The sequence below is a fragment of the Ranitomeya variabilis genome, chromosome 6, assembly GCF_051348905.1.
Source record: "Ranitomeya variabilis isolate aRanVar5 chromosome 6, aRanVar5.hap1, whole genome shotgun sequence".
NCBI lineage: Eukaryota > Metazoa > Chordata > Amphibia > Anura > Dendrobatidae > Ranitomeya > Ranitomeya variabilis.
This window is the reverse complement of record NC_135237.1, coordinates 94892971-94919511: the sequence shown is the minus strand read 5'-3', so window position 1 is coordinate 94919511 and position 26541 is coordinate 94892971. Positions and strand designations below refer to the sequence as shown.

Sequence of the window (26541 nt, the reverse complement as noted above, 5' to 3'; positions counted from 1 at the left end):
TGTGTGTGAGCTAATGTGTGTGAGTGAGTGTGTGTGTTAATGTGTGTGGGTGAGTGTGTGTATGCTAATGTGTGTGTGCTAATGTGTGTGAGTGAGTGTGTGGGGGCTAGTGTGTGTGTGAGCTAATGTGTGTGAGTGAGGTGTGTGCTAATGTGTGTGTGAGCTAATGTGTGTGAGTGAGGTGTGTGCTAATGTGTGTGTGAGCTAATGTGTGTGAATGTATGTAAGAATGTGTGGGTTATTCTACGTATGCATCTTTAGAGCGTGTATGTGCTAATGTGTGTGAGTGAGTGTATGTGTGCTAATGTGCGTGTGTGCTAATGCGAGTGAGTCTGTGTGTGCTAATGTGTATGTGTCCTAATGTGTGTGAGTGAGTGCGTGTGCTAATGTGTGTGTGGGGGGTTATTCTATGTATGCATCTTTAGAGCTTGTGTTCATGTGTGTGTGCTAATATGTGTGAGTGAGTGTATTGGTGCTAATGTGCGTGACTGTGTGGGTTACTCTATGCATGCATGTTTAGAAGGTGAGTGTGTGTGTGTGTGTGTGTGTGTGTGTGTGTGTGTGTGTGTGTGTGTGTGTGTGTGTGTGTGTGTGTGTGTGTGTGTGTGTGTGTGTGTGTGTGTGTGTGGAGAGAGATGATTCATAGATTTTTTAACAAGTAGCATTTCTGGGAGAATAAAGTAGATATTTTTCATAGTAAACCACTCCAAAGATAAAAATCAGGAGATAAGGTCATCTCAGTACAAACATGTATACAGTATACTCATTTTGTCAAAAAGCATATTGCTGATTATTTATGTCTGCAAGGCTGGAGGAAAAGTGAATATATTATCACATACCAGGACCATTAGTTGTCATGTTCTGATATAACACCTCTGATTGTTCTTGGAAACAGTTGTATTAACAAAACATGTTTAAGAAGAAGGTTCTATATATCCAATTCTATCTATCTATCTATCTATCTATCTATCTATCTATCTATCTATCTATCTATCTATCTATCTATCTATCTGTCTGTCTATCTAAACCTTAAAATTGGGGCACGACTCCAGAGTCAGATGATGAAGAAAAAAAAAAAAAAAGACACCCTGATTTGAATCAGCCCATTGGATTTTTTTTTCTCCCATCATCTGACTTCGGAGGCTGCCCCCCTAATTTTTGTATGCAATAGGTTTTGGTGATACCCTTGGAGGCTTTGAATCTATCAATGCCTGGAAAACTGGAAAAATGCTGTTTATATTTTTTCTTTCTTTCTTTCTTTCTTTCTTTCTTTCTTTCTTTCTTTCTTTCTTTCTTTCTTTCTTTCTTTCTTTCTTTCTTCTCCCCATATACATTCTGCTTGTAAAAACAAAAAACAAAACTCAGTGGTATTTGTCATTGCAATATCGATATATAATAAATATTTTCACTTTTATTTATTAAGTATCTTTGCATGCAGACAAATGGAAATTGTGATATTTTAGGACGCACTGAGCATGTGAAGTGTTAGCAATTCAACAGGACAAAGGGTTCAGCGTGGTGATTTATCTGCCATTCTCAAGTTGACATCCAAATAGGAAGTTTCCTGAAGCTGCTCAGTGCAGATGTGTTTTCTCTGTTCTGGGAGATATTACATTTGCATGATGTTAGTTTGTTTGGGGCAAAGGTCTGTAGTGAAATCTTAAAACCATTTACTGCACATTTGACTATTCCATGCAGTGATCATAGCCTTTATGATGTCATTGTGCTTTAAGAAACACATTTTTGCATTTACACTTTTACTACTCAAATGTGCTGTTTTCTTTCCTTAATGATATTTAAACCAGTAATAAAATCTCCTATACACGAAGCAGTAAGTGCCCCTGCTGACATGTTTATTGATTTGCCTTGTTCACACCTGTCCCACTAATCATGGGCTGTAAATTTAAAGAAACTTCGAAAGAAGTAATATATTTCTTAACTTATGATAGAATCACATCACAATGCAAAGTAAACCTTTTATTTATCACTAGAAAATAGTATGACATGTAAATCTACAGCTATATTTTTATGTGGCAAAAGTTTATTTTGAAATTTTAAGTAAATACATGGTGCTCACAATGCCGTTGTTATAACAGATTTACTTTATTTCAAGGGTCATGTACCCAAATGGCAAACGTAATGCACAAAGAAAGTTTATTTCTACAATAAAAAATGGCAATTTCCGAGTTATTTTCACTTTTACTCAGATAGAGAAAAATTATGATAGATATAGGTAGATAGATAGATAGATAGATAGATAGATAGATAGATAGATAGATGGAATAGAAATAAAGTAAACATTCAAATTTCTTTATATCTATCTATCTATCTATCTTTCTTTATTTCTATATATGACAATATGTACATATTGTTTGCAGATATTCTCATATTCACACTTATATCTTTAAATGGTACAATAGAATAATATAAAAGTTTGCAGCTTCACTCTCAAGCCTGTAAATCCTCTCCTTTCTCCTCCATTCTAGAAAATAATAAGAGAAAGGCCCCATTGTTAGTGCGGCTGCTGTACCTCGTGCTCAGGAGGTTTGCACGGATTTGCACTTCTGCCTGTAAAGCAAAATAATATAAATCCTACTAAATCCATCGTTTTGGTGGCAGACTTGATTACCTTCTGTAGGAGCTAAGGTCCAAACTCTCTATATAAATACACAGTGACCAGAATATTACAATGGATGGATGGATAGACTAACACTATCCCCATGTTGCAAGCAACTTCATAAACTGTGCAGAACATTGAAGTCAAGTCTCAATCCAGAAATTCCCCAAAGTAAACCGAATGAATATGATCCACTGTGATTTCATCCTGGAACATTGATTTATCTTCAGCCGATTCCAGTAAACCTGCTTCCATCTTCGATTTCTGGAAGACAGAGAGATATATGAGGTGAGCTGGTGTATATTTCACAGACACTAAAGCCATCTCCAACTGCAAATAGAAAAAAAAAAATACCTTCCCTTTCATGTAACTTCCAATACTAAAAAAGTTTTTTTTTTAATCTTTTCACATGATCAGCTCCAGGAAAAGATTACTACTGATCTTTGTCTCTGCCGAGGTTCTCCACAACTGACCATTTATCCATTAATTTTGTGCCCCTTTCCTGCCATGAGGCGTTTTTTTGTTCTCTGGTCCATTCTATTCAAGATATTCATTAACTAGTCTCAAAATGACACGCCTGAGCCAGAAAATCGGTTATATTCGCTCTCATGGGCGCAATGTGGATTTTGGAGTGTTCCCATTTTATAAATATGACATAGTCTCTCGGAGTACTAATATCTATATATAATGTGTGTGTGTCTATCCCATATTTATCTATCTATCTATCTATCTATCTATCTATCTATCTATCTATCTATCTATCTATCTATCTATCTATCTATCTCATATCTATCATCTATCTATCTATCTATCTATCTATCTATCTATCTCATATATATATAATCTATCTATTATCTATCTATCTATCTATCTATCTATCTATCTATCTATCTATTTATCTATCTATCTATCTCTATCTATAATCTATCTATCTATCTATTATCTATCTATTTATATATCTGGTATCTATCTATCTATTATCTATCTATCTATCATCTATCTATTTATCTATATATATCATCTATCTATTATCTATCTATCTATCTATCTATCTATCTATCTATCTATCTATCTATCATCTATCTATCTATCATCTCTATCTATCTATCTATCTATCTATCTATCTATCTATCTATCTATCTATCTATCGAACATATTTCAGAAGACAGCCAAAGTGAATGACCAAGAGAGTCATTTGCAGAGGTTGACCATAGGGAGTACCCTGTAATTTTGTGGCTACACCTATGCTATAGGAAATACGTAAGCCATCATTGTGCAGAAGTGTCTCAAAAGACTCAAGATTTTTCAGAATCATCTCACTATTAGATTCAAGCTCATACATGATAGTATGAACAAAAACAAATTCTTGAAGGAGAGGCCAGTATTGCATTTGTCAGGTAATTAAAGGCCTTTTAGTTTCTACTGTGGGACATGTGTCATGTGTGGGAGTATAGCAAGATCTTCTCAATGGGGCTGTAATGGCTCATATGTGCTGAGCTTGGTAATCAGTCAACAAGGCTTCCATTACTGTGGACCCATCTCCTCGCATATTCCCTGTGTAAGTTGACTACTCATAGTACCTACTGTAGTGACTTTTGTGGTATCCAAGCTATTATCTGATATTTTCAAACATGTTCCCTGTAGTTTGGGAATAATGTAGGAAGGTTGGATGGTTTGAGGCTGTTTCTTCTTGGCTTTATGTAATAGTTGAAATTGGGAGATACTAGATTTAGCAGCTCTGGTTCCTCCACCATCCCCTATTTGCAATTAAAGGATTTAATTTGACGTATAGCCACGTGAGCATTACAAACCATTTTGTAGCATCAAGAGCCAAGATCCAGCAAGGCTTCTTCTGTGATTCTGCGACTCCAGTATTTCTCCTTATCACCCCCTGCAAGAGGTCCTCCTTATTGTAATCAGCCCTGATCCCACCACCAAGGATACCCCATTGGAAAACTGATAGGGCTTAAGGGATGGATCTAATGCTAAGGTATATCCGCTGATTGTTCATGAATGGGGTGAGTTATTGTTGACCAAGGCAAAGGTCAGTAGCAAGGCTTTAGTGGGGAGGGAGCGATGATCTATCTCCATGTTGTGTGTATTTCCTCACATCTTCAGAAATCTTTAATAAAATCCTAGTTCTGCATGTATGTAGATATGCGGATTATCACCATGCTGCTATGTGATGGTTGGATTGTCTGCTCCTGGTAAATCTATTCATGTCTGCTGTTCTTTGGAGGAACTGAGCGGTCAATGATCATCAGATAAAAATAATGCAATAAAATGCAGAGCTCTTTACATTGTCATAAATAGAAGGGTTATGCTGCTTCTGTCAATAGATCGCTGTTTATTTCTCTGTTATTTGTGACTGTTGATGTCTTTGGTGATTTTCATTGGTCACTTTATTTGGAAATAGATATTTTAAAAATTGCATAATGCCACTTACAATCTATAGGACCAGCACCCTTGATTGTGATAACCTATCTGGATACTTCACAATGCCTTTTATAATCTGAGAGGCCGTCTAATATTATCAGCTGGGGACTGGAGTGCTTATTCTTCATATCCTATAGATATGAGTATTGGCATGTTACAATTTGTACAAAGCAACATATAAATACATATGGAGAGTGAGGATATTAAGGACATGCACTAATGAGTGGCGCTTGAGGAAAGGTCACAGTGTTGAGATTTGATTTATGTAGCTAGTGAATTGGGGCAGAAGAGCTTGATAAGATGACGTCCTAAAATGCTTTACAATTATGTCTCACAGCCGGTGGCCGCTCCTACATTAAAAAAATAAATAAATGTATAATATATAACACAAATATATACCAAGTAACATTATCTCTGATATATATATATATATATATATATATATATATATATATATATATATATAATATTTAACAAACAATATTATATATCTAATGCAGAAATACAATATGTTTATATATATATATATATATATATATATATATATATATATATATATATATATATATATATATATATATACTCTGCATTTATGTACGGTCTTTTCCAACTAAATCTTCATTTTACTATAATGACCGATAAGGAAAATAATGAATACAATAGTAATATGAATATGAATGGTATGATATTTTCTTTAAACTCTTTTTTCCAAATTTCATTTTATATATATACACATATATACACACATATATATATATATATATATATATATATATATATATATATATATATATATATAAACCTGGATTTTGTTATATGTACTATATTACTATATACATGCATTTATATACTGCTCTCTCAAAATATTGAATTGAAAAGAAAAAGATAAACGCCAATTTATGTGACATTACGTGCATTTGATATAATCACTGGCCCTTATCGATGCGTTTTAGCCTTATACATAATATTAACTGCACTGATTTCTATAGTATGATGGTGATTGCCATATCTTTTTCCGCCCTGTATACAATGAGGCCAGTCGCACTAGGTAGTAAGATTTTATTGTGCACATAACATTTTACAAGCATCTGTTCATCTAAATTGGAGATATATATAAAGCACTAAATAAATACATGCAGTGTGCAACATTCAACCAAATCCCATCAATCTCTGCAGACAATAACCAGGCGGCACGTTCTAGAGCAGCCCCATAGAAGTGATTTACAACATGAGACTGTACCTGATATAAGGAGCCTCTTCCTGCAATGGAATTAAAGCTTTCCCATAATAATAATAATCATCATGGGTTCTATTCCTAGTGATCGCCCTGGTGTTTTGGGTTCAGTATGATTTAGCAGATTCATGTGCGCTCCAGTCTGGAAGACATTAGGAAAAAAAAAAAAGGTGCAGTGTCCAAGCTTGGGCTTGTAAGTGTTATTATCCCGGCAGCCCTGAAATAAAAAGAAGCTCAGATCAGCAATGTGAGAAGTAGTGGGGTGAATGATTGACCACATCGGCTTTCATCAGATACAACCCCGAGCCCTGGACTCAATGGAAATGCCTCGTCGTGGCTTTCTACCACCTTCTCCTCCTACGCTGCCTCCTTTCATGTGCTGCCATTGCAATATGCCACGAGGAGCAAGTGATTCCAGTTTTAATGCCCCGTTTACAGCCCTGGTGCATAGTGCAATAAATCTTGTCTGCCCATAAATGACAAAAAAAAACTATTGGTATGCAGAAGAGGCCACCCGGCCTTATAGCCCTTTATGTCCCTGCCTTATCCTGTGCCTTTTCTGTATTATTCTTGCTCACAATAGTCTGAAACATTCATCTTATATTTGTAACACCTGGTCTTGGCCAAATCATTTTTCAGAACAACCCCAAGGCTCGTTAATCCCTACTGAAAAAGAATAAGACTTCTATGGGGGGAATTGTTTCTGGAAAAGGCTCATGTTTCTATACATATATTCCATATAAATCTTTATTCATGTATCACAGGACTTTTTGCCTGGATTTCAGATGAATTTGATATCTTTTTGTAGCACTTTAAATAGGCCATCACTTGATCAGACTTCATTCTCAGGGTGAGATTTCTGCTCCACAGTGTATTTGTGACTCTGAATATTCACCATGAAGCTCGGCCAGAACTTGTTTTAAAGATATATCCCTGCGATAAATTAGAGAATTAATGAAAGAGCAATAGATCCCATGTTGCACTGAGGCTGTGTTCATCATTAGCATAATTTTCCAGAACCCCAGAGCCGCCTCCTTTCACAGGGTCCTGGATACTCCTCCCTCCATTTTTTCATGTTATTTTATTTTTCTTTCCATGTCTACCCCATCTCCCTAGACTTTAAATGTCTTTCTCCTTTTTTTTTCTCCCCCCACACATCCCTGTTCCCAGATGAATATTCTCCCTGGAATCTAGCATCATTCAGCAGGCAATATTAGTAAGAAACATACCATTTTTGTGTCTGTGGAACTACACTTGGAGAGCCCTGTGAGTTGATAGCTCTTATCTTGGTGACCGGGGTCGCCCATATGTAACCTTAGGGGTTGTCCAGATTTTTTTGGCAGACATTTCTTGCTGAGGTTTCCTGAAGGCTGTCCTCGTCCTGGTGCTTTTAGGTGATAGAGCAGGAGAGGTGCTGCTGGTCCTATCCTTGGCCCCTTCATGATGCCCAGGACATAAGGAGGGTGGGGGGACCCAGATCTGCTGGTTCTGGAGCCCGAACTGGAGGACAAGTCTGTGGTGTTCTGCATCAGTCGTCAGAATCCAAGGTAAGACGGCCAGAAATCCTCTATCACTTGTGAATGGTGGAGTTTATGTCCCAGTGATTTATGACCATAGTCTTAAATCTCGGTTCAAGAAGAGTTCACAAGCTCAAGCTTCCTTTCAAGGAATGACTGATACGTATAGTTTGCTAATACAGGCTCTTTTTTTTTTCGTCTACATAGTTCCTAGCTATATCTGACCACTGAATCTTACAGATAACTTATTTCTTTTGTTATTAATCCTACAAACATTTCTATATTTCACCTCCACGCTGTAGCTCAGAGAACTTTAATACTGATCACCCTCCAGCATTGCTTCGTCACAATCAATTTGGCAAAGTTTTTTTTTTACATATATATAATTTTAATATTTTAATTTTACAGTTTTCACAGTTAAACTGAAATGATTCAGTACCTCATAGCATCACTTCAGGGTCCTAGCACTGTAATTCTACATTTGATTGCACCGGCCCAGTAGTTTTAATATATGTTGTTGATCTGAAACAATTACATTTAATTGTTATATCATATAAGGAGCAGATGTGGTTTACATTCCAACTCTTTGCCTGCATTTTAAGAGTTAATCAAAATTCTTAATTTCATAGCTATGGTTTTGAAAGATTAAATATCTAATTGGCATTGGAGGTCTGCAGGAGTGGCATTTCAATACAATAAAAAAAGGGGATCAGAGTAATAAAATATTGAACTTTTAGGATACATAAATTATGTTATTTTGATTAAAAAAATAATTATTATAATATTTACCAATAGTTGCATTTTTTTATCACTATACTATGGACATTAATGCACTCTATAGCATTACAAATAATATTCTGAATTATGTTAGCTGTGTGCATGTATATATAATATAATATGTTTTAATTAATTTTACAGCTAGACAATTTTTCTATAGGATTAGTGAATAAAATAGAACCTTCAGAAATGTAGCTTTTTTTTCTATTTCTTTATAACTTGCTGTTTGCTTTCTAGGGCATTTTCTATGCATTGCTATTGTGTTGTAGCTCAGTTTAAATAGTTATTTGGAGATAGGTAAACATGAAGATTTAACAAAAGATAGACAGGATCCTAGAAGTATTTTATGGCTTGTGTTTCCATCATCTACTCTCTCGCTAGCCAAATGACCCCCATACATCAAATTACAGAGCAGTTGCAAAGACAGAACCTATTATCGTTAGGGGCTGCACAGAAAGTTCATGCCGTGGTCATGGAGATGAACGCTGCTGGTCTTTCTGGTTCCTGGTGTTTTTTTCAGATCCATCATGTTTTAACAGGTAGAATTGTGTACATTTCATGTGAGGACTAATCACATTACAAGGCAACTGACTTTTTATGTTGTTTGTTTATTAACATTCTCATCTTATTTTTGTCATTGGCCATAAATATGTCGTACATTATAAGATCATAAGTCTTCATACTAGTAATATGTGTCTGCGGAAATATCCATACTGACCAGTTAATTGTTACTATATTATATCGATAATTTCATTTGAAGACTTTGTATCCCACAGTCTCCAGAACTGTAACAATAGAGGAACATTCAGCTACTATCATTTTATGGCAATTGAACAAAAACTTGAGCAAAAAATATATCTAATCTTATTCATATATGTAATATTCTATATATCTAATATATCTAATATTCTGTGGAACAAAACTGATAGTATGAGTATTCCATTATTTTTCATATGATCTTCAGTGCTATGATTCCTATTATTATCCTATATCACATGATGTGCAGGTAATTGTAATAGTGCTTTGGCTGCAGGTAAAATATTGCAGTGTAGGCCTGGGCAAAGGAGGCGATATCTGTTCTTTGATAAACGAGTGTTTAATAAGTCAATACTGTGCTCTGTGTGAACAATAACTTTGATTTACAATGCGGCCCTAGAGCTAAGGTTATCTCCAACATGAGATATATCAGATTGTAAGGGGACAGTGAGAGGCACATACGTGTGTGTGGGTGAGGGCAGTCAGCTGGCATCAAAAGGAGAGTGGTGAGAATCATAAAGGTGATCTGTGCCGGAACATTTATTGTTATAAAATGTCAAGGTGGCATATGTCTGCTAATGTGCATTCATGTGTTATTAATGCATAGGTGGAAACAGCAAATTATGTATCATCTATCTATCTATCTATCTATCTATCTATCTATCTATCTATCTATCTATCTATCTATCCCATATCTATGTATCTATTATCTATCTATCTATCTATCTATCTATCTATCTATCTATCTATCTATCTATCTATCTATCTATCTATCCATCCATCCCATATCTATGTATCTATTATCTATCCATCCCATATCTATGTATCTATTATCTATCTATCCCATATCTATGTATCTATCTATCTATCTATCTATCTATCTATCTATCTATCTATCTATCTATCTATATCTATCTATCTATCTATCTATCTATCTATGTCATATTTATCTATCTATCTATCTCATATTTATCTATCTACTATCTATCTCATATTTATTTATCTAATATCTAATAATATCATATATATCTATTATCTATTAATATCATATCTATCTATTGATATCATATCTATCTATCTCATATTTATCTATTACCTATCTATCTACTCTATCATCAATGTATGTTTGTATCTATAATTTATCTACCTATCCATCTATCTATGCATGTATCTATTTATTAATCTCATATGTATCTATATTCTGTATATCGATATCAATGTGCTTACTTCTGGAGACACACATGCAGACCTATATGAGCACATGAGTAACTAGTAAAAGGTGCCTTTGTTTGCATAAAATAAAAATACATGTAAAATACATCTAAATGAATAACTATGATTTATATTGTTACCCACAAAGTGTCTTGTGCTATTCAGCAATGTGTTTGTGTTCCCAGCAGTAAGCTAGCAGGACTCCATATGTACTTGATGTGTGTGTCCAGGGCAGTGAGCAGGATTACACATGTAATGGTGTCTGTGTGCTCTGCTGGGCAGGGGAGGGCTGTGCACACTGTGACCTATGATGTAGTCATTCACACTGCATTGAAGTGTAATTTCTGGCTGAGTGTGAATTAGTTGGACGTTAGTGAGCAGCCCTATCATCTTAATACACACTTCTCAATATTGCTGAGCACTTTTTCCTTGCTGGCTTTCATGTCACTTAGCTATTGTAAGTAAGATGGATCTTTCCCATCTCCTGACTGTAACTTGCTTCTTCTCCACCACAGGTCTGACCACAGAGGCCATTGGAGGAAACGCACCACGTGACTCAGGGTGCCAATGTTATTCTTTACGGGTGTCAGGACCCTGTCAGTTTGTGAAATAAATATTGGGAAACAACGAAATGCAAAAAGCGACCTACTACGACAGCTCTGCGATCTATGGTGGATACCCCTACCCAGGAGCCAATGGTTACTCTTATAATGCAAGTCCGCAGCAATATCCCCTGGAAAGTGACTATCATCGACCTGCCTGCTCCCTGCAGTCACCTGGCAGCACAGGGCCACATCACAAGGCCACCGACATCAATGAGAGCTGCATGAGAGCCATCAATAGTCAATCAAGCCAAGATCATCATCAGCCAACACCACCCTCTGTGTCCCCACCTGACCAACATGCCAACAGCTCAGCCACAGCGTCCACCACCAAGGCCACCAACATCTCCTCACCCACCATGTCCAAGCAGATCTTCCCCTGGATGAAGGAATCTCGGCAGAACACTAAGCAGAAGGCAGCAGCAACCACAACGGCAGCAGCCGCAGGAGGAGGAAACTCCAGCTCAGGTAAAGTCCCCACCTAACTCACACCTGGTGCACAACTTACAGGGAAGCGAAGTGTGGGACACAAGGAGTTAACATCTATGTAGACTGCGGTGAAGTCTGCACTGTGCAGGTAGAGCAGGACTGATGGCGGATGTGTGGGCCTACTGGAGAGGGAGCAGCTGCAACATTACTAAGGCTTTACACTTTTTTGATAAGTCTCTATTTTTTTTTTCACCATCTATTATCTATCTATATCCTATCTATTATATATTACTCTATCTATCTATCTATCTATCTATCTATCTATCTATCTATCCAATATCTATCTATCTATTATATATTACTCTATCTATCTATCTATTATATATTACTCTATCTATCTATCTATCTATCTATCTATCTATCTATCTATCTATCTATCTATCTATCTATCTATCTATCTATCCAATATCTATCTATCTATTATATATTACTCTATCTATCTATCTATCTATCTATTATATATTACCCTATCTATCTATCTATCTATCTATCTATCTATCTATCTATCTATCTATCTATCTATCTATCTATCTATCTATCTATCACTCTATCTATCGATCTATCTATTATATATCACTTCTACCTATCTATCTATTTATTATCTATCTATTATCTATCTATCACTGTATCTATCTATCTATCTATCTATCTATCTATCTATCTATCTATCTATCTATCTATCATCTATCACTCTATCTATCTATTATCTATCTATCACTATATCTATCTATCAATCTATCTATTTATCTATTTTCCTTCTATCTATCTATCTATTATCTATCTATCTATCTATCTATCTATCTATCTATCTATCTATCTATCTATCTATCATCCATTTATCTATCATCCATTTATCTAATCTATCGTCTATCTATTATCTATGTATCTATCTATCAGGACATAATAACATGATATATTTGTTATAAATAAAGTAATAACTTTTTTTCACAAATGATACAATAGACATTCATAGTGGTAGAATATGCAGAAGAATACACATAATATAGTAGCATGGTATGTAGCAGTGTTATTATTCGCCTCACATGAATATGTTTAGACAATAAATACATGTATTACTTTGGCTAATATCTCTACTACTAGATAATTTCTAGTAAAAAAAAAAAAAAAAGTTCCACAAAGTGGAGATGATAAGAGTGGGTGAATAGATGAAGAGTTTAATGAGGATTACAGTTACACAGTAAAGGGCTTAATAATAAAACCATGAAGTTTTATAACTCCCAGGCACTGTGACCACAGCTAAGATGAAGACAGCACTCTGCTATCAGACATACAGCAGCTGTACTAATGACAATTAATTGTCTGATACAATTATTGGATAGAATTAGATTCCATCTAATATAGAGACCAGGAGTCCTATGATTTATTGAGTGCTCTTGTATGAAGATTTCCTGACAGTTCAGTTAATTTCATGATTGCAGAGAATTATCCATGACAAGTAAATGTATAGAATTTAGAGATCTGGAGACTATAGAATGTACCTATAGGCAGCAATGTGTCCCTCTGCTTCTGCCTTTTCCAATTTCTCCCTCTGCTCTCTGCCGGCCCCCTACATCCCCCCTCCTTCTATACTGCTCCTGGTCACTTCCGTGTGCACATGCGCAGTAGCCTTTCAGCTAGAATCCCTGCAGCCTTCAGCCAACGTTTCTGTTTATTCCCTTGGTCTGGGGCCTCAGGGGTTAATAGAGTATTGCAGAAACGCAGCTCTTCCTCATCCTCTTCTGTAGGGTTGATAACCGGAGAACGCTGTAAATGTTGGCGTTTTGTGCAGGTGTTTCCAGAGAGGAGGATTTCTTGTATATAAATTTCACAACAGCATTTGAATGCATTATAAGATGTCTGTAACCATAACATTGAGGGGACTTGGCAGGCAGGCTCGGTTATCATTACCATCTGGCTCCTCCAGTCTCCTCCATGCATAGCAGTGGGTCAGGGAGAGGAGCCATCTTTCTTCACACACACAGCAGCTACCATGTGGTTACACAAAAGAAGGAGGTCAGCTTCATGCAGCACTGCTTCTCCAAAAATATAAGTGCTGTTATCATTGTTATTACCTAGAGTTTGTTTTATGGTCAGATTTTATGAAACTTATACATTTCTATTCTGTAAAATCTAAAAATGTTTGATATTATGATAATGATTATTATGATTATATTATAGCAATAATAATATCCAAAAGTTATATTGATATATCAATTAATATATTTTATCAATAATAATAATATAAAAAATAAAAATTGAGCTAATGTATGATAATAATAATTTTTTACCTTTGCTACTTTTTAAACTGTAATAAACAGATACATTTTACTATGCATTGTTATTATTATTATTATTATTATTATTATTATTATTAAAAAAAAAAAAAAAGTTTAACCAAACTGATTTATTTAAACCGATATTACAGCTCCCACCCAACTTTTCCTGATTTCTCAATGGCTATGAAATATCCCATTTCATATACATGACATACCTATCTAGATTTGAGTCTTGCTACCCAAGAAGTAATAACTATTTAGACAAGCTCGCCATTCTGAAACTTGGGAAAGCTGAGTGATAAACCCAGTTAGGAGCCCTCATGCCCCCTGAGTATTAAGTTATCTTTCCCTAATGTTCACACGGTCAGTATTTTACATCAGTATTTGCAAGCCAAAACCAGGAGTGGGTGATAAATACAGAAGTGGTGCATATGTTTCTATTAGACTTTTCCTATGATTGTTCCACTCCTTTTGGCTTAAAAATACTGATATAAAATACTGACCAAATACTGCTAGTGTGAATGTGGCCTAAAATGTAACTAGAATAAAGTTATTTTTACCTTAAAATAATACTTAATATTTATTATTTTAGATAACTAGTAGTATTATGTAGCTTCTCTGTGGGTGATCATTGAAAAAGTTGTCAGTCTGTGTTCTCATGCTTTATTTGATGGTCCCTGCAGGTGAGAGTTGTGCTGGTGACAAAAGTCCCCCTGGGCAATCTTCTTCCAAAAGGGCCCGCACGGCTTACACCAGCGCCCAGCTGGTAGAACTGGAAAAGGAGTTCCATTTTAACAGATACCTGTGCAGGCCTCGAAGGGTGGAGATGGCAAACTTGCTCAACCTCACAGAGAGGCAGATAAAGATCTGGTTCCAGAACCGACGAATGAAATACAAAAAGGATCAGAAAGGGAAATCCATGATGACGTCATCGGGTGGCCCCTCACCCTGCAGGAGCCCTGTCCCCCCACCAGCTGTTGGGGGGTATCTGAACTCTATGCATTCATTAGTAAACAGTGTCCCTTATGAACCTCAGTCACCCCCAGCGTTTAATAAACCCCATCCAAACTCTTATGGTGTGCCTGCTCCATACCCCAGCCCTCATCATAACAGCTGCCCCCCTCATCAGAAGAGATACACAGGAACTGCTGCTGTCACCCCAGAATATGACACTCATCCACTCCAAGGCAGTGGAGGCTATGGAAATCCTCATGTACAGGGAAGCCCCGTCTATGTGGGGAGCAATTATGTGGAATCCATGACTAATTCAGGAGCCTCCATGTTTGGTCTATCTCATCTGACTCATTCCTCCTCCAGCATGGACTACAATGGACCAGGACCCATGAACAGTAATCACCACCATGGACCTTGTGACTCCCACCCTACATATACAGAATTATCTTCTCATCATAGCTCTCAGGGAAGAATTCAGGAAGCACCTAAGTTGACACATTTGTAATGGACACCAATATGTGTGTTAGGGAGATCGATGACATTTCTTATTTTTATCAACCGATAATCCAAGTAATTCCTTTATTTTATAATTTTTACATTATTTTTTTTTCGTCTGCAATATTATTTGAAGATTTTTGTTTTATTTGTATAGTTCCAGTCATCTATCATGAACACTTATCTGGAGCAGATGTCTTTGTATTTTATTCTACACTTTTATCAAACAGGGTAATAAGAACAAATTTTATATGAAAATATCTTCTTGAATGTGAATTTGTTCCTACATTTCTTATCCCACAGGGAAATGAATTTAATCATTATTGCACTTCCTTTAAATTGCTAGACAAATATCTTAAAAAAAAAGCGATTGTACAGGGTCATTACAATTGTAAGTCATTATGTGTGTATGCTGGGGCATCATTCCCGGTTAATTTATTTTTTTTTCTGCAAACAAATATATCGAACTGTTTACATTTTATTTATACCATCTCTCATATTTATAAACGATACATAGTAAATACATTCATGTCTGGTCATTGGCCTTTTGTTGGATGGGATAATGGCACAAGGAACATTGGTAACAAAGAATAATTCTCCTCTTTAAAGATGCAATAAAATGGTAGATAAAATATCAACATTTGTATACTTGTTTATATATGACATTATATAGCATAAGGGGTTAATAGTACAGTAAAGTATATGTATATGTATATATATATATATATATATATATATATATATATATATGTATATACTCACACTTGAAATAGTACATTTACAATTTATATTATTACCAATCTGTATTAGGTCTAAATTGTCATTTAAATGGAGCAGCTTGGAAATAAATGTAGGAAAGGAAACACAGCAGCTTCTTTTGTATAAGAGACCCAGAGAGGGAGACGGTGAGGTTGATTGATAAGATGGCTGATAATGGAGGTCCGGTAGGTAATAGCTTTGTGCTGATGGGCTTCTTACGCCATGTTGTGCTCCAATCTGCAGCATCAGCTCTCAAGCATCTGGTCACACGGAGTGATTGCTTCTCTCTGCATCTTCTAGTGGAGCTCATTGTACGAAAATGCACATTTTACTCCTACACTTTTCCGTAGTAATGAACATTTCTGTGGGTGGCTTTGTTGTTACATAAAAAAATAAAAGACGGGATACACACAAAAGGCAGAATACCAAATCAAACAAATCAAAGGATGTGGGCACATGTGTGAGAGCATTAGACACAGGAAGGGTGAGAAAGAGAAACAACAATAATAATAATAATACAAAAAAGTATATAAGCATATGTGGTCGTGTATCTTATACATCTATGAGTAATATTCAGATAAATATCTATTAAACTATATATATATATATATATATATATATATATATATATATATATATAGATACACACATACATAATACCCTGAAAACAGTAGGATGTAGAGGGTATATCTATCTATTATCTTCTATTATCTATGTATGTATGTATCTATTTATCTATATATCTATCTATCTATCTATCCCATATATATCTATCTATTATCTCCCCAGCACATCCTACTGCTCCAGTATATACACATTGTTTAATACAATACATTGCTTTTTTGGATATTTATAATTCCTTCATACTATCCTTATATAAAAAATGTTTAAGAAAAATAATAGGGAAAGCCAGGCCCTGGAATATATCAGGATAAGTGGAAGAAAACTACATAGCATCAGGTCCTGTATCATATTACCTGCGCCAAAGCCTGAAGTACTGCTAAATATGTAAATATGTATATATATATATATATATATATATATATATATATATATATATATATATATATATATATATATTTCAATATATATGCATTTGTGCACACACACACACACACACTATATATGTATATATATAAAATGGGAGTATATATGCATATCTGTATATATATATTCATATACTTTGCAATACATGGACATTTATTGATTTCACACACACACAAACATAAATGTATATTTTTCGTTCCTAGTATTTCTTACTAAAGGGTTTAGAAGAGCGTACAGAGAATAAGACCTTATTTGTGTTCATAATTATCCTCAAGGGCATGGGTGTTGGATTGAAGGACATGATGTATTATTTTAATGCTGCTCCTGGTTACCATATGTTGTAGGTACATTGTACATTGCTGGACAATCTAAACATGAAGCGCCTTGATCCTGCTTTATGGATATAATAGAAATCACCTTTTGTACATTTGCTGGCTGAATTTTGTTTGATAATATAATTAACAATGAAATTATAAAATGTGAACACAGTGAAATTCTTTGTTTCCTGCTGTAGGGGAAGGGAGCTTGGATTTTAGGAATCCACACACCCACACACATTACTCTAACAAAGCTCAATTCCATCTGCACACATCCATCCACCCAGAGAATTATATAATTTCCAGCTTTATATGGAGACGCTGCCTTGGACATAACACAAAGGAAAGGTGTCATACCTGCTATGTGAATGTATCCCAAGAAATCAAGCAAAAAGAAGTTACTAGCTCTTCTTTAGCTGCATTTCTCCCTGAAACCTCTTTCCCAGTAACATTTGATCTTGGAAGAAACAAGAAGCTTTAAATGTGATCTTTAGGGCCAGAAGCTGTCAAACCATTTGGCAAGAAAGATTGATCACACACAGACTTCCTTCCAGCTTTGTTTGGAATAAAAGCAAGAAAATTAAAAACCTTCCATCTAACTACTGCCTTGTGTTCCTGCAGTCTCCTGCAAACTGCGGCTTAATACCATGTTGTGTGAGATCTACAATATCCAAATTGTGTGTTTACAGGGATCATCTAAAATCGACTTTTAATCTGAACGTTCAATATATTTGCTGCCTTATCAACAATGTCACCTATTCTTTTAAATCGTGGCTAGGAATGATTAATTGCTTGTTTATTAGGAGACCTTTTTCAACATAACGATGTAAGTATGTAAAGACACATCATATATATCTATTATATTTGCTGTAAACAGATGTTAAATTATGTAAGAAGAAACAATGTGCAAATACATACATATATGAAACAACATTGCATATGTGTTTTTATATATATATATATATATATATATATATATATATATGTGTTTGTTTATACATGTATGTATGTATATATATGTGTCTTATATATATACATATATATGTTTATATATGTATGTGTATATCTATATGTATGTGTATAGAGAGAAAGAGAGAGACAGAGTTAGATATAGACACTCAGATAAAAAAATTGCTGCAAAATATAATAAAGGATTAACATTATATTGAATATAGTATAATAAGATGGATAGGACAGTAGTAGTATACCCCAAGCCTCCACTGATCGTTATCCTTTCCACAATCTAGTGCAGTAGAAAAAATCACTCACCTTGTTCTGTCTATTCATAAACACACATTACCTCAATAGAGAAAGGAAATCTATTGTCATGTGCAGCCATTTTGCAGAGCTGTAAAATGTTCACACAGATCAAGAGTTGTCCTCATGCTTCCCATATGTGGAAGTGATAAAAACAAAACAATAGACTGCACAGTTGACCACAGAGCACTATATATATATATATATATATATATATATATATATACACACACACACACACACACACACACACACACACACACACACACACACACACACACACACAAAAGCAACATATGATAAGTACAGTGCAACCCCAAATGTAAATGGTGCCTGGCTGTGAGTTCTTATGTATCAGGGATGGAGGGGTCTTTGGTGTCAAAACTTTGAAGATTAATGGGTTACTGACTTAAGGCGTCAGATTTGGGTTCCTAAATGATCTGTGTGGAGCAGACCTCCTCCCTGCAGGCTGAGACAATGTGCTGTGTGAGTGCAGAGCAGACAAAGTGCTGCAGAGCAGAGTGGAGCAGCAGCAGCCCCTCCATACATATTACATATATGCTATATTTGGGGATGGGGCAGAGGGTCTACCCCTGGCTGCAGAGGATCATGTGTAAATAAAAGCCTAGCTGCCATACAATGAGGCGTTCCTTCTTGACTTTTTTTGGATCAATCACACAGACAGTGGCTTCTTTTGATTAAACCCCAAATTGTCATTGGGCAGGAGCAATCATGTGACAACCAATTCGGTCCAATTTCAACCTTGTCTCCATGAATTCAATAGTTTAATAGTAGCACAGTCCCCATACGGCTGTAATCAGTGAATTAGAAAAAAAAAAACCCCATCCAGGATTTTTATGATTTTTTTTCGCCGTCGTTGGTTTGTGCGAACTTTTCGCAGGAGCAGAGGGCCATGAATTACGAATTTGAGCGAGAGATTGGCTTTATCAATAGTCAGCCGTCGCTCGCTGAGTGCCTGACATCCTTTCCCCCTGTCGCTGAGACATTTCAAAGTTCATCAATCAAGAGCTCTGCGCTTTCACACTCGACACTTATTCCTCCTCCTTTCGAACAGACCATCCCCAGCCTGAATCCAGGCAGCCACCCTCGCCACAGCCGGCCCAAACACAGCCCCAATGGTGGCAGCAGCGCCGGCAGCAGTCCTGTGCCAGCAGCCGGCTCCCTGCCCCCGGAGTATCCCTGGATGAAGGAGAAGAAGGCATCCAAGAAGCCCCCCGTACCTCCGGCCGCCAGTGCCCCCGCTGCTGCAGCATGCCTCAGCCACAAAGGTCAGTGCTCACCACTACAAAGAATTCGCCTTTATTCTTAGAGTATCTCATTTTACTATATTTCTTCCCAATAAGTTACAAACTTCAAGAACTTTTTTTTTAATCACCGCCAAGTTTGCGATTCAATGGACTTGGCTTTGTTCAGACTATACTTTTTACTTGAAAGTTTATACTGTAATATTTAATATTTTTAAGTATCTTTTTCATTTATTATTTGGACACTTTTAAAGTCTTTCATAACTTTTTTTTTTTTAACCTATAAAATTGACATCCGCATAACTGATGGTAATTTTTAGAATGCAAAAAAAAATGAGAAATATATGGAAAAGGGATAGTGTTTAATGACATATATCATGTTTGCAAAATAAAACAACGAGGGGATGAAGTTTGTTGTACACAGGTCGGCCATTTTAGTGCAAAGCCTGGAGATATCATTGTGATTTATGCATTGCTCACTGGAGTTGTGTTTTATGCCTTTTCATGAGGACTGACTGGAGTTGTGTTTTATGCCTTTTCCAGAAATCATTGAAATTCAGGATAATAGCAGTGGAGGTTCTAGAAGACTGAGGACCGCATACACCAATACACAATTGCTGGAGCTGGAGAAAGAATTCCACTTCAACAAGTATCTGTGCAGACCCAGGAGGGTAGAGATTGCTGCTTTGTTGGATTTAACCGAGAGGCAAGTGAAAGTTTGGTTCCAGAATCGAAGAATGAAGCACAAGAGACAGACCCAGTGTAAGGAGAATCAGAATGGGGAAGGGAAGTGTAAAAGCTTGGAGGACTCTGAGAAGGCTGATGGTGGAGATAAGGAGAAGGCTCTGTTTGAGCAGGCTCTCAGCAATGTCTCTGGGGCTTTACTGGAGAGGGATGGATACACTTTCCAGCAGCAGCAAGCTCAGAATGCACACAATGGGGATCCTCAGAGCTTCCCAGTTTCCCCATTATCCAGCAGTGAGAAAAATCTTAGACATTTCCAGCAGCACCAGTCCCCCACTATTCAGAACTGCTTGTCATCCACAATGGGCCAGGACTCTGCAGCTGCTGGACTTCCCAGTGACAGCCCTGATGAGGCCCTAGATGTGGCTTCCCTATCAGACTTCAATGTCTTCTCCTCAGATTCCTGCCTCCAGCTCTCAGATACAGTGTCCCCTAGTTTACCAGGATCTTTGGACAGCCCTGTAGATATCTCCGCAGACAGTTTTGATTTTTTCACAGACACATTTACCACAATTGACTTGCAGCATCTCAACTACTGAATCCCCCATCAGCCACGAAATGGTTAATTTTCTGTCCCCCTCCAAAACCATTTTTTTTATTATTATTACTATTTGCATCTTACAGCCATTTCAGTATTTCATTGTGACCCATTTTTTTTTCTGTTAACCCATTGAAAGCAATAAGTGAGGCCTCTAGAAGAAAGTGCTGATATATAAATATATTCTCACTTTCTTTTTATTTTTTTTTTTCCTTTTTGAATTACATCCTTGTCTTACAAATATTTTTTTGTAGAATAAATAACTATATCCTACAGATTTCTTTTTTTTTTACTATCACCCTTATGGTTGCTGGATTTTCATTTTTTTTTATGTCCATAGAAGGCAATTCAGAGGAAAATAAATAAGCACACGAAATGAACAATTCACAAAATCCCTTAGGAATGTTTGTATATAAAAAGATATTTATTAGAGATATATGAGAAATATAAATATATTTTTGTTTGAATTTATTTTTTATTAAAAAGGCAAAACTTAGATAATTTTGTTTTTCTATGGATGTTGTAACAAATCGGTTAATTTTTTTTCATTAAATACAATAATACCCAAAGATGAAAATGGTAAATATATACCTTTAAGATTTGCATTTGGCTGATGACAAGAAAAAAAAAATAAATAAAAAAAAAATAAATAAATTCAATCTTGTTGATAATCTGTGAAGATCCGGGACAGATCTGGAAAATAAAATAATGTACAAGTGTCAATATATAGGGGGATGAGATCGAATTAATCTGCACTATTACAGGTTAGTATATGAATGCATAGACAAATCTCCCCTCCCCCACCAGAGTTGCACGATATCGCATATATATCACATATATATGTGTGTGTATATACATACATATATACACACACATATAGGCACACTCAGTTTGTAAATACAGTATTATACAGAATCTGTGTACACAACTGGATGTGATGTTAAAGGGCTGCTTTAAGCAATAATGCAATAATATCTAGATGTGGCTTGATGCAATTCTTCCTAAGCTCATAAATCAAATGCTTTCTATGAATGAGAATGTCATCAAGGAGATCAATTGCAGCTCACACAAATATAAAACCCCTCTTACGTATTGCTCCAGACTGGGGATTCCATCCAGAAGCTCAGAGCTACAAGGCGTTTAACCATAATTCATTTTTATTGCCCTATTAAAACAACAGCTTGGTTTTAGTGCTGCGGCTGCAGCAATGATCCTGCCCTATCCAGTGCTATTTAGTGCCTGGGAGATCGTCCTCTCTACATAAGGAGATTCATGCTTTTAGAATCCAACTATTGCTTTTTAATTCTTTTGCTGATAATTGCACAATCACTTTTTTGCGATTATTAGTTAACAATCTTTATTTTTTTCGCCCAATCTTTTTTTTTTCAATACCTATTGGATAAATGCTGATTATTATACTAGGAGTTCTTATTTTGCATCCACTGCATTATTTTTTAATTATTAGTAATATTATAGTCTGAACATATATAGTTATTTTTTTTTATACATTTTTTTTTTGCACAAAAGAATTCCAGTGTGATAGATCGATGTGAAAAGAGACATTCCTTTCATAGTTATGTGCTATATTCATTATAATTCGCATTGAAGTGCAGGATTCCCAGCACAGATTCCAGGGCTTTGTGTCTGACAGTAAAGACAAAAGAGGTGTCCGTCTATGCAAACGAGAAGCCAGCAACGGAGACTAAACGCTGGGCATAGGAACACATAAATTATTCTATATATATATATATATATATATATATATATATATATATGATATATTCTCAGCTGTAGTATAATTAGTAGGTCAATTTATAGGTGTATTGTGCTAACAGTTACTTATGAGAAGCTGTTTACAATGAATTTCTATCAGTAAAAAGAATTTCTAAAATAAAAAAAAATCACATTTTTGCAAAGCGTGTGACACACAAATCTTTTAGAAAATGGAAATTTTGCAATCATCATATCCCATGAGGTTAGTTTAAAAAAAAAACAACTTCAGAAAATGCCTTTAACTTATTATTTTAAGTATAACTATTTTTTTTTTTTAAATATGTATTTAGTCGAATTAGAAAAATTGTGTTTAACAACATGATATATATTAAAGATTTAAAGTGTGAATGAGATAGAATTTTAAAAGAATATTATTAGCTAATATGAACTATAGACTATTATTGCCTCTCAGGCTTCTACTTTTTTTTTAAGTACTTATCAAGGCTTTTAGTCCAAACAATATATCCAGGGGAGGCAGGAGATATCACATTACAGTTGACATTGCTTGGTCTATCACTAGCATGTACAAGCTATTTCAGAAGGATGAATAAAATAAAATAAATAATAATGCTGGATTAAAAAAAAATAATTAGTGCAATAGATTAATGCAATTCTGAAAACAAATAGATATTTTCTTGTAATAGATGTAAGACTTTTGCACTTTACCTTCTCTACAAAAAAACAAGAATTTCAACAAATATATGTTTCTTACTTGAGCACTTTGCACGATCTTACTGTAGACAGTCAAATTAGATGCAACTGATATAAATGGGTTTGTTTTTAAAAAAATAACTATTTATAAAACAAACACATGACACATTTATAATTGAAAAGTAAAATTAAAAACATGTACATAAATGCATAAACAAAATCTAGCTACAATAAGCACATGCACTTTTTTTATATTCACACAACTGCTCTATTAGTATATATATATAGATATATATATATATACAAAAGCATATTACATAAAGGCACAGCTCTGCAAAAGACACACTAGGCTCTGGCTGCAGTAGAGCAGCTAGCCCAGGGAATCCACGCCTTACTGGTGACATCACACATTTCCCTCCTCTACAGGCTGCTGGCCTATTGTTGTGAGGAAATGGTGGTCAGTACACAGCATGGCCAACACTTCCAACTACAAGCCTTTCTGTGAGTGCAAAAAAATTGTAGAGGATTGGGACAGTAATCTTCCAAAGCAAGGGTGCAAAGCAAGACAAAAAAATGAAACCTGAGCATCCACATGTGCTGTGCATGTAAATGCAAGTTTTCAGGCTGGGTGTTTAATAAAATTCCTGACTGAGGCTCATATATATAGTTGTGAACATTATTAGCACCTTCTAGGTGTATGTAACAGGGTATGTAACTAAGTTGTACAAGATTATTTTTATAGGCTTTCTCATTCATCTTATTGAACTTTGTAGAAATCCATGGACATCCCACAGAAACAAAGAATTTTAAGGCTGTGTGCACACGTAGGATGGTCCTCTGCGGATTTTTTCCGCAGCGGATTTGATAAATCCACAGGGCAAAAACACTGAGTTTTTCCTGCAGATTTATAGCGGATTTACAGCGGTTTTTGTGCGGATTCCACTGCGGTTTTATAACTGCGGTTTTCTATTATGGAGCACGTGTAAAACCGCTGCGGATTCCGCACAAAGAATTGACATGCTGCGGAATGTAAACCGCTGCGTTTTTTTTCCGCAGCATGGGCACAGCGTTTTCGGTTTCCCTTAGGTTTACATTGTACTGTAAACTCATGGGAAACTGCTGCGGACCCGCAGCTGCGGATCCGCTGCGGATCCACAGCAAAATCCGCATCGTGTGCACATAGCCTTAAAAGAATGTAAGTTCAACAAATATATGACTGAAACAAACCTACCGTGTGTAAATATAGCCTAAATGCAAGTTTGGGTTTCAAACAGCGTAATTGGAAAAAATGTCCTTGCAGTTTTTGAGAATAAGTCAAAAGTGGTTTCAGCAACAAGAAGAAATATTAGGTCTCGTTCATTTGCACGTTTGTGACATAATGTCTATAGGGCTGTCATTTTTTTGTGGATTGATTGGCCGCAAAAAAAAACAGAGATAGGAACATTTTTTCACCTGGGTCAAGGATCAAATTCACCAAAGCAAATCTATTAGGGTTTATCAATTTTTTTTTAAATCTGATTTTGCTAGGTTGAGTGAATACTTACCAAAAATTTGATTCATGGTGAATTAATTAGATTAGTGAAACAGATGTGCAAAAAAGAGTTGTTTGCGACATACACTTTGTGAGGTAGACAGTAGCAACTAAATGTTTGGCTTTTGGGTATTTTACCTTTGCATTAAAAAAAAATATATATTTCCACCGTCACAAAAACGTTTGCACAAGAAGTGCAAAAACTCAGTTTGCATGCTTGTGAAAATCTAGCACACCCTCTGACACTGATTTTATTTCTCATAATAACTATTGTATTATCTTGCTTCTGCATTTTAGTGCATTAAGAAGAAAAAATTGTGTCCTTGTAAATTAAATGTAGCAGATATACATTTTGATTGATCAATCACACTGCATCTAGCGCTGCTGGTTGAACCTCTCCTATCTCTTCCCACACATCAATTGAATTTATGAATAAGGCCGGGGTCACACTTGCGAGTGCAATCTGAGAAACTCGCACGAGACTCTCGCAGCAATACCCGGCACTGCCGCTGGCACTCGAGACCGGAGCGTGTGGCTGCAGAGAAATACATGCAGCCGCACGCTCAGATCCCGAGTGCCGGCGGCAGTGCTGGGTATTGATGCGAGAGACTCGTGCAAGTTTCTCGCATCACACACGCAAGTGTGACCCAGGCTTTAACCCCTTTACCCCCAAGGGTGGTTTGCACGTTAATGACCAGGCCAATTTTTACAATTCTGACCACTGTCCCTTTATGAGGTTATAACTGGAATGCTTCAACGGATCTTGGTGATTCTGACACTGTTTTCTCATGACATATTGCACTTCATGATAGTGGTAACATTTCTTTGATATGACTTGCATTTATTTGCGAGAAAAATGGAAATTTGGCGAAAATTTAAAAAATTTAGCAATTTTCCAACTTTGAATTTTCATGCCCTTAAATCACAGAGATATGTTACACAAAAAACTTAATAGGTAACATTTCCCACATGTCTACTTTACATCAGCACAATTTTGGAACCAAATTTTATTTTTATAAGGGTTAAAAATTTACCAGCGATTTCTCATTTTTACAACACCATTTTTTTAGGGACCACTTCACATTTGAAGTCACTTTGAGGGGTCTATATGATAGAAAATACCAAAAAGTGACACCATTCTAAAAACTGCACCCCTCAAGGTGCTCAAAACCACATTTAGGAAGTTTATTAACCCTTCAGGTGCTTCACAGGAATTGTTTTATTTTACCAAGGGTAATAGGAGAAATTGGACACCAAAAGCTGTTGTACAATTTGTCCTGAGTACGCCGATACT

General features: G+C 35.9%; 2 protein-coding genes and 1 long non-coding RNA gene across 5 annotated transcripts in view; 2 read left to right on the top strand and 1 right to left on the bottom strand.

Annotated features, from left to right (window-relative positions):
• HOXA3 (homeobox A3) overlaps positions 1-16050 on the top strand; it is a 42673-nt gene extending 26623 nt beyond the window's left edge. For 2 of the 3 annotated variants that reach the window (XM_077268806.1, XM_077268807.1), the window contains exons 4-5: positions 11065-11619; positions 14600-16050. In XM_077268806.1, the coding sequence (XP_077124921.1) occupies positions 11181-11619; positions 14600-15375 (1215 nt within the window). In that variant the 5' untranslated portion in view covers positions 11065-11180 and the 3' untranslated portion in view covers positions 15376-16050. Of the gene's footprint in view, positions 1-6547; positions 7835-11064; positions 11620-14599 lie in introns of those variants that run through there. The other variant, XM_077268808.1, reaches the window with a different exon arrangement.
• LOC143781891 (uncharacterized) lies at positions 1017-11643 on the bottom strand. Its single transcript, XR_013216828.1, has 3 exons — positions 11510-11643; positions 6294-6504; positions 1017-2881 (listed from the first exon to the last, which is right to left on the bottom strand). It is a non-coding gene; the product is annotated as an uncharacterized LOC143781891 (long non-coding RNA).
• Positions 16051-19235: 3185 nt separating the features above from the next.
• HOXA2 (homeobox A2) lies at positions 19236-23017 on the top strand. The gene is made up of 2 exons (XM_077268804.1): positions 19236-20034; positions 20554-23017. The coding sequence occupies exons 1-2, from the start codon at positions 19659-19661 to the stop codon at positions 21291-21293; spliced, it is 1116 nt and encodes a 371-aa protein (XP_077124919.1). The 5' UTR covers positions 19236-19658; the 3' UTR covers positions 21294-23017.
• The last annotated feature ends 3524 nt before the right edge of the window (positions 23018-26541 follow it).